Raw genomic sequence first — 10,088 nt, 5'->3', positions numbered from 1 at the left:
ATAAATTTTCCAAATATATATATACATGCATGGAACTTGAAATAAAAGAAAAGATGATAAAAAGCTCAAGGTTGATTCCATCCGAAGCTAAAATATAATTATATATTATTTAATCTATACATAGAAAGAGATGTAGATACTTTGAAGCCGTTACCAATATAAGTCAAACTACTCCATACGTGTGTGTGTGTGTGTATATATAACACTAATTAATTTACACTAGAGAAAGAGAGAGAGAGAGAGACAAACTAACAAGAAAGAAGAACAAGTGGTCATGTCTGATGGTGAGTCGCTTTAAAGTTAGATAAGAAGTATTAAGGGAGAGATAATGACAACTTCCATCCGGTGCCATTGTCGGGTAATTTATTAACCACATATATACTGAAAAGATTAATATGAGATTAAGATTAATATTTGATATTAATGTTACAATGGAAGCAAAGAAGAATATAAGATGAAAGGAATAAGCAACAGCTAAGCAGGCAGTGCTATAATTATAACTTATAGCAATTACTACCAAGTCTTAAAGAAATTAAGGCCATGGGTCACCATTCTTGCTGCAACCAACAGAAGGTTAAGAGAGGTCTCTGGTCACCTGAAGAAGATGAAAAGCTCATTCGCTATGTCACCACTCATGGCTATGGCTGCTGGAGTGAAGTCCCTGAGAAAGCTGGTCCTTCATTCCTCACCTTCATCATCATCACCTTATATTTATCTTATATATATATATATTCATGTTCATGTTCATATTCATTGTTTTTGAATGAATGCAGGGCTTCAAAGATGTGGGAAGAGTTGCCGTTTAAGATGGATTAACTACTTGAGACCTGATATCAGGAGAGGCAGGTTCACTCCTGATGAAGAGAAGCTTATCATCAACCTCCATGCTCTTGTTGGCAATAGGTATATATATATATATATAATCTAAATTAATATTATTATTAATAGTAGTATAAATGTTAATCTCATGATAATATATCATTAATTAATTATTAATGGTTTTGATATATAGATGGGCACATATAGCAAGCCATTTGCCAGGAAGAACAGATAATGAGATAAAGAACTACTGGAACTCATGGATCAAGAAGAAGATCAGAAAACCATTAAGTACAACAACAACAACAGCGGGAGCAGCAACAACAGCAACATCATCTTCTTCAACAACAATGAGCACAATTCCATCAGGTTTGGATCTTGTACAAATGAGTTATAACACCTCCATTGACCAGCTTGACTCTCTCCTCACAACAACAACTGCAACAACAACAACAACAGCAAAGTCATCAGTGACACATGAGAACATATTTGCAACATCTCATCATACATGTCCTATCTTCATGTTTGATCCAAGCATAAATGGAGATGAGAGTGCAAGTCCTAGTACTAATAACATATGGAACATTAACGTAGACACTAACATGGACCCAAACTATTTGCCACCTTTGGTTGATGGGTTAGGGAACATGGGAATGGTGGGCATGGATGAGGGAGTGCTCCATTGTTGTGGAGATGATGATCATGGAGGTCATGAAACCAGCAGGGATAGTTTTGGAAAACAAGATCAGCAGCAACTTATTAGTGATTGGATGGATTCACAACATTATCCTGGTCTTCTTTTTTGGGACACTGCTACTAGTGTTCAAGGCCATGCAACTCATGCAACTACTCCACATCATGAACATGAACCACTTCAACAAACCCAAACTAATAATAATATTCTTATTAATGACTCTATCCTCTCTACTTCTTCTTCTTCTTTCCCTTCTTCTTTATGAGATCATCTCTCTCTCTCTTTGTGGAAATAAGAGGGTTTTCATATTATTATTTATGGGTTAATGTTAATTAAGCATGCATGTGGATGCATGCATTTGTCAAGTGTTGTGTTTGTCTGATAGAGAAAAAGGTGGGGGAAAACAAGTTAAAAACAGTTGGTGATATTAATTGTGAATGATCTTTATTGACTTGATCTTTTGATAATAAATCTCCTTTGTTGTTTGTGTTGTCATGGTCATTTGTTATATATCAGATATATGCATAGTGTGACAATGAACTTGCCTTTGGATTTATTTATTTATTTATTTATATTTTTATATATGTCTTTTTTTTTCTTTTTAAAATTATTTTCCTTTTCATTTGTGTACTATAAATTTTTATTTGTGACTCCAGACGGATTTCTTCGCTTTCCCAGCTGCCTTATTTGTTTACTTGTATTTTTTTTTCTGAGTTCTTCACTGCTGGTGAGAACTCTTTGCTTTATTTTTCCTGTTGATTGTACTTTTGGCTTGCTGCTCTTCTTTTTCAATAAAGTAGTGTTTTATCCACTTTTTTTTTTTAAAAAAAATTTCAAGCAGAGATTCACTTTTAAATGTATATATTTTAAATTTAATCATGTTTTCTTTTTATTTTTGGCAAAGTAATGTATAGTAGTGTTATTTAAGTCATTGAATGATCAAGTTGGTATGGTTAGTTGTGAATAGATTAAAAATGGTTGGTATTTGAAGATAATGAAAGTTTGCCAATTTGTTATATGGTCTCTAGATTTTGAAAGTAATATATATGAATATGACTTTGTGATTTGAGGATTGAAATTAATTACTGTCTTGATCTATCTATCTATAGATATTGATATGCATTGATTTGGTTACTTAAAAATATATGAAATGAATTTTTGAACTCTTAGTGGCGTTTGATAGATCTCTAATGTTGCAATTAGTTTTAATTAATTCATATATATGTGGCTGTTTGAATGAATCTAAATTAAGACATTTATCATGAACTTAATTGTTTTTTCAAAATAAGCATAGTTTATCTTTTTATTTTGTGTAATTAAAAAAATTTGCCCTTTAAAGTGACAAATTTTTATTAATTAAAAGTTTCATTGTAGAAAAACTGGCTTGTTTGCCCGTAGCCTCAAACTAGTATTGTGCAGTCCTCACTTTACCATGCACTTGGATTATGAACCAGCATTGCTATGTCCACGCTAGACACATTGTGCTATATTTGCATTATTTGGTGCCACCATAAGGCATAAGTATGCATTCTACCTAGACCTGACCACGGTTTGGTTTCAGATCAAAACAGCCAGTTCTGATTTTATAAACTACAGAACCGGAAGTGAATCGTAGTCTTAAAGTTCTGGTTTTAGGTTCAGTTCCAATACGGTTTCGATTTCGGTTCCGGTTCGGTTCTAAATAATTTGGTTCCGATTAATTAAAATATATAAAAAAATTATATTATATAAACTTTTAAAAAGAAAAATAAAAATAGAACCGGAACTAGCGGTTCGGTTCCTGTTCGGGTTTTGATTTTCAACTCATAAGAACCTTAATTCTACGATTTGAACTGAACCGGGGTCAGGTTTAATTCTACCAGTATCAACTTTATATTTTTAGACAAAGCTTATCAGTAATAAGCTTCAGTAATTTTTATGTGTATATATATATATATATATATTACCAAGATGAGCATCTAAACCGTTAAGAAAAGCAGAGGCGTGCACAAACCTCGGAGGAGCAAGTGAGAACGGACTCACTCACACATAGGCGCTGGAACCACCCGCACACAACCACTACTCACACTCCCAGAAATGTGACATCACCCATGATTCGAACTCTCATCACTTGTGAAAGGGGTTCTAATGGGACCGACTACTAATAAACCACTTGATCGTTAGTAATTTTTATATACTTTTACGCAATGGTAGATTTTGGGGGTTCAAAAATTAGAATTCCACCCCGCTAATAAAAACAAAGGGTTAAAATTCAGTTCAACTCTTAAAAAAAATATTTAGCTTTTTTAGTTCGAAAAAACTTCTTCTGAAAATTCCAAAGATCTTCTTTAAGAAGCTGTAAGCAATTAATCAACTAGTAACTAAAACCCTTAAAAGAAGGGACCAGAAAAAACAACCAAGATTTAAAAAAAAACAAAAATCAGGAAAATAAATAATAGATAATCAAGAAATTAAAAGAGAAAGAAAAATATTTATCAAAAGTATTTTTTAATTTTTTATATTTTCTTTATTTTTTGTAAGATTTTTATTATATATAAAATTTTCAAAATATACTTCTCATTCTTTTAGCCCCTTGTTAATATCAACCTAAAAAGAATAAACCAAAAATTTAAGTTTTTATCATTTGATTATGACTCTAATTGTCCGATTATTTAAAACTATTTTTGATATGATTCAACTTGAGCATAGCTAGACTTGTTGTTTGGGAGGGAGATTTGTTATATTTATATATTTTTTTTTATCAAATTAGTAACCACTCTTAAATTATAAATTATTTTTTAAGTCTTTTATAGGAGTTAGAAATACCTCTCGGTCTTCCTTCAGAGTTGCATAACGGGGGTTTATTCCTAGAAAAACAGTCAAATCATTGTGACTGATATACTTCCGTCCCCATTTGTTCTTTGCTTTATCGCTTCTTAATTTTATCAAATAAATAAATAAATAATTTTTTTTATAAAATTACAACAGATTTTCTGCTATTGCATTATCTCAAATATAGAGTTTGAGAAAGGTGCTATACTAATGGTTCATGCTTACTAAAGTTTTTTTTTATTATTATAAATGCTCTAAAAATTTTAATATTTTGGTATTAGAAGTTGCAAGTATCAAGATTAGAAATTTAAACTTTAATTTTATTTATATTTTAAGTCATATATATATATATATATATATAAGTGTATAAATGCTTTTATTACTTCATAATTATAAATAAAAATTGATAATAAAAAAATCTATATTTCACCATGATTATAGAAGTTTATCTCTTTGGGTTGATTTTTGGATCCGTCACTGTTTTCAAGGGTGCTCATCACTCCAGTCATGTGGAATAGACTGAAAATTTTAACACATTATTAGTGTTTATTTATATTATTAATAAAAAAAATTCCATACTTACTTTGTTATTGTTACAATAAACATCTTAAATAGTTTATTGCTTAAAAGCCACACAAAAGGTTTTCCATCCACTGCCAAATTATTCAACTGATTATACTAATATTGTTTGTTTATTAAAATATTATTATATACAAATAATAATTTCAATAAACGTTTAAATAACACGTGGGCAAATATTCTAATAGATTTCACAATTTACAAATACAACACAAACATTATTCAATATTCTTTTACAAGTTAATTGAAATTAATTGGTATATTTTTACTAGTTAGTCTTATAATATGGTCTTCTTTTCTGATTGCTTAATTTTAAATTTACATGTTTATATTATATTGTAACTATGAATAATTGTGAATATTAAGATACCCGGTTAGAAATGTGTATATTCCAATAAAGTAACGTTAATTTGTTATAGATTAATTCTCAATTTAATACAAGTTTAAATGTTTTAGACATTAAAGCATTCGCAATGGTTTTTCTAATAAAGAAAAAAAAATTCTGATTTACACTTGATATATATAGATATTAACGTAAATATGAAATATTTAACATAAATTAGAAACTTGTGAATGTGGAGAAGTACACCTTAATTAGTTTGATCATAAATCCCATGGTGCTGAGTATCATTTCTCCATTTTCTTCTAGAGCAAAATTATATGGTGGTAAAGTACATAATACATAAATATTATCTCCATTTTCTCCAATTTTCTTTTTTTAAAAAAAGTACATAAATATTATCTTATATATCAAATCCTCTAATTTTTTTTTTAATTTTTCTTTTTTATGATTTTCAATGGAAAAGTACGGTAAGGTGACCTCTTTTTTTTTGTGGGACAAAAGAGACATGCTCTGCTTCACAAAGAGGTGTCAAATGATAGAAATGTATGGTGGTGTATTAGTTATAGTGGTTTAACAACCCTCTAAAGATTTATTAATTTGGCCAAACGTTATATGTGGTAATTAGAGTTATACCATATGCACACAAAAGATATTTCAGAAGCTAAACCGAAGTTAATAAATCCCTCTGTATGCAACAAGATACAGAGGGGAGAAATAATATCCTCTCCGCAGAACCATGACCAGAAATGGAATGAACAGAATGTTACAATATTTATATAGTTTGTTATGTGCATGTACAGTAATATAATAGTACTGGTGACTCTGGGTTTGGCTATTCATCATCTTTATAATATTAACCTAGACCAAGTAGTGGTTGTTGTAATGGGAAACTTCATGCGATAGACTTCTATATATATATGCGCTATAATTTCTTTGTTTCACATATATATATATATATAGAGAGAGAGAGAGTCAGAGAGAGTTTCAATTAATTTACCTTTCTAGTCAAACGTGAATTATAATCAATGCATGCATATGGAAACGTGAAGTTTTCGGCAACGACTTACATTCGGATTGATCGGGATGGCTTGATTTTGTTTATTTACTATTTATTTATTAATTTATTTTTGAAAATATTGATAAACTACTTCATTAAATAACTATTTATATATAGATGTGTGTGTATTTCTTAATAAGATGATGATGCTTGATGGAAAGTGTTACAATTGAACCGCTAGACAAATTATGGTCATGTGTTACCCCACACACATATATATATATCTATATGTATGCGTTACGTAACAATTTACTTGTTTTTGGATTTATTCATTCGTTCATATATGTTTTTTTTTCCGTTTTTAATTTAGTTTTTTTAATTTGTGTATAGTGTTTTAGTATAGATGCACATTCGAAGGTATACGCATATATATATATATGTGTGTGTGTATATATATATGTATATATGCATTTTGTTTTAATTATAAGTTTTCTTTTTTTTTATTTTTTGGATTTTAAAAGAAGGAAAAAAAAATAGACTCAACGTAATTGTAAGTCAATGAATTATAAAGTTGGTATGGTTAGTTGTGAATAGAATAAAAAAATAGACATTAATGTCTTTATTTACTATTATAAAATATGTGGATAAACCATTAGTCTAACTGTCTATATATAGCTGATTGGAGAAAAATAAAATAAAATAAAATACTAATTCTTCAATTAATATAGAGGTGGTATTTATAATAGTATTTTGGAAGTAATTCGAATATCGGAATATGAGTGTATATATGATTTGAGAATTCATACTATGTTTTATTAACATTTTATATTATAAAAAGATTGAGTTTTTCACCAGAAAGAATTAAGTTAATAAGCATGTTTTGACCATGATATTATATATAATTTTTGCTACAAAGAATAAAACTGATATGCATGCCATATATGACCATAATAATATGAAATTTTAATTTTTCGATAGATTAATAGGCATGTTGTGGACTTATATAAGATGCTATAAGAAGGTATTTAATTAAAAAGTAATTCTTAGTTGTGATCCCCAAATAAAATATTCATTTTTTCCCAAATATAAAAGAATAACTTCAAGATTAAACACAATAATTTCTTTTCTTGTTTTTCTTCTTTTGTTTTTGATTTCAACAACATGATAGTCCACTTATTATGGTCTGTAAACTACTCTAAGTTAATAATGAACGTCATAAATAAAAAGGAAAAATAAATCAATCACATGTAAAAATAATATTATTACTTTTTTTATTCTACTTATGCCCACAAGAGAAAGATAATGAGTATTTCACTATAATAAAAAATGTTATTAAATATTTGATAGCATCATGTGATTAAATTTCTATACAAAAATTGATTTTGCTTTAGCTTCAAGAGCAAATTAATCTCCACTGCCGGGGCTCCCTCATCGGAACAAGTATCGCCGGGCTCCTCAATCGAAGCAAGATCTCCCGACCATGAGATTCCCTCAGCAACCCTCGTGGAGAACCCTCGCTAGCACTCATGGTGATCCACGCCGGCTTCCCAGATCCTCGTGGTGGTGCTTGTGGGGCTTCTCCGGTAGATCCCGCCTGGAACGATCGTCCCTATGCTCCCTCATCCCAACCCCAACCCACGAACTCCCTCCATCCTCGCGATCCAAGATTCCTCGTAGTTCAACCTCTTCCTAGGGCTTCTCCAAAGGCGAGAAGGCACCTCCCTATGCTGGCGTCGCCGCACTCTCCCTCAACTCAAGCTTTACCCGCCACCCTTCCCCGCCTCCCTCAAGAGACGACGATCACTGACTCACCAGATTCGTCTCAAAATGCTTGAGAACTGGACACAAAGTAGGTGAGTGTCGTTACCGACACTCACTTGCAGAGCGCTGCTCCGGCGCTAGGTCACCTCGCTATCCGCTGTCCGCCTCCGGCCCTCCTCGCTCCGATTTTTGAGAAATCCGAACTCAATCTAAGCTAAGTCTTTAGGAAAACTCCTCTGATTCCAAGTCTCAGGGTTCCTTCACTGCACTCAAACCTCTTCTTCAATCCCATCGAGAACCAACCATACTCTCCTTCGTGTCTCCTTGCCCATCACTAAGGCCATTTTTAAAAATCGAAAGAAGAGCTCAAAAAGATGGTGATTATAAGGGTTCTATCAGGCAACGCTAGTGTTCGATCTCTCCACAATTCTCTCCCCCAATGCTTAAACTCTGAGTTATGCGAGCACATCACTCCATTCAACAATGATTTTATTCTCACGATGACCTCGACCAGAGATGCAGCATTGAAAATGAAGAGAAGTCCTCTAACACTTAACTCAAACCTCGGCCCTATCGTGATCTCTCTATCTCTCTGGACCGCTGAATTTGGCTTGCATGCGTTGTCACGTGTATTCACAACTGGATCAAAATTACCAATCTTCCACTTTCAACCGTTGGAACTGGATCTAATCGACTGATATTCTCCTAGCTGATCGGAGACTTAATCTATGTACAAAAAGAAGTAGCATGTTACTCTGGAACACCTTCGAACGCTGGTAAGACTTAAGCAGTCGATCATCTTCCCGCTGGAGATCACGGTAGACATCGATGTTAGAAACTTCATTGTTAAGCTTGAAGACGACGGGTTCACATCCTCCGATCAAAGATCGTCCAGGGACCAACGACTCATGTACCGACTCAACAATCGACCTCCGCTCTTCCCGCATACCATATATATTCCCAAAGCCGATAAGGGTAAAGCACCCATCATCCATTCTCCCGTCGATGACTTCCCCCGACGAGGCCGCTGAGCTGCTGCTCGGCCTTTAGCCAACCGACTAGGACTCATCTCTGCTGGATCTCGTGAGACGTCCCAACCTCCCTACAGTGACCGGCTTCTCACCGAAACCCCTGAGATCCTGCCGGAATCTCGTGTGAGTTCCGAGCGACTATCCTCACCTGCCATGCGCATGGCAACGTGATGGATGGGCTTCCAACGACTGCTCATTTGCCTCGAGATGCGAACTCCACCATTCTCTTTGGAACTGCGTGCTCCCCTCGCCGCTACCGCCTCGAGATCAGCTCCCCCTGGATTCCTGCAAAGCCCATGATCCTCTGATCATGCCTCGTGATGGTATCACACTTTGATAGGGCCTCATCGTGATCAGATCTCTGATCAAATCTCTATTCCAATTCCTGATGAGATGCGTCGTGATAAGCGCATTCCCGATCTCAAAGATCCACTCATCCATCATGATGAATTTGCCCTCGAGATAAACACCCTCTCGATCCTTTATCAGATGCTGAGATAACTCCTCAAGATAATCAACAACTCGATTTAATCCCACCCTCACATTCCAAGGCACCCTGCCTCGTGATGATCACTCTTCTCATCTATTTCGATCATGGGACGTGAGACATCCTCTAACCCTATTTTGCGGTGAAAAATTTTTCCCTCCTCACCGCAATCCCTACCCCCGACCTTATCCATCCTTGAGGGGTACAAATGGATTTTTCATTTTTGAGGTTGGACACTCGTGCCAAGCATTAACTCTGAGAATTTTTATGATCAAGATCTTTTACCCCAGAATACTTCACTGGAGGCTCCTCTCGATGAAGAGCTCCTTGATCGAAGATGAGAATATTCTTGATAATGACATGGATGATGAGGATTTTATTCCAGATGATGAAAATTACCCTGATCTGGATGACCAAGACCCACACACAATTTCTCCTGAGCAAGAAAATACTTGTACTTTGGAAGATATCCCGAAACAACTTCACATGTATCCTAAACCGCCGTAAGAAGTGACAGACCCAAGAAACCCTCTGGACAATGGAATGAAGAAGCAAGGTTTGTACCC

At 33.8% G+C, this 10,088-nt stretch overlaps 1 protein-coding gene across 1 annotated transcript; it reads left to right on the top strand.

Annotated features, from left to right (window-relative positions):
* The first annotated feature begins 418 nt into the window (after positions 1 to 418).
* Positions 419 to 2,006, top strand: LOC120278891 (transcription repressor MYB6-like). The gene is made up of 3 exons (XM_039285641.1): positions 419 to 673; positions 774 to 903; positions 1,013 to 2,006. Exons 1-3 carry the CDS (start codon positions 541 to 543, stop codon positions 1,776 to 1,778), a joined length of 1,029 nt encoding a protein of 342 aa, XP_039141575.1. The 5' UTR covers positions 419 to 540; the 3' UTR covers positions 1,779 to 2,006.
* Positions 2,007 to 10,088: the final 8,082 nt, after the last annotated feature.

This window comes from Dioscorea cayenensis, chromosome 16 (assembly GCF_009730915.1).
Source record: "Dioscorea cayenensis subsp. rotundata cultivar TDr96_F1 chromosome 16, TDr96_F1_v2_PseudoChromosome.rev07_lg8_w22 25.fasta, whole genome shotgun sequence".
Taxonomy (NCBI): domain Eukaryota; kingdom Viridiplantae; phylum Streptophyta; class Magnoliopsida; order Dioscoreales; family Dioscoreaceae; genus Dioscorea; species Dioscorea cayenensis.
This window is presented reverse-complemented; position numbering and strand designations above follow the sequence as displayed.

Coding starts and splice junctions, on each gene's coding strand:
- LOC120278891 (XM_039285641.1), top strand. CDS start 541: ATGGGTCACCATTCTTGCTGCAACCAACAGAAGGTTAAGAGAGGTCTC. Junction 674..773: donor TGAAGTCCCTGAGAAAGCTG/GTCCTTCATTCC, acceptor GAATGAATGCAG/GGCTTCAAAGATGTGGGAAG. Junction 904..1,012: donor CATGCTCTTGTTGGCAATAG/GTATATATATAT, acceptor TTTGATATATAG/ATGGGCACATATAGCAAGCC.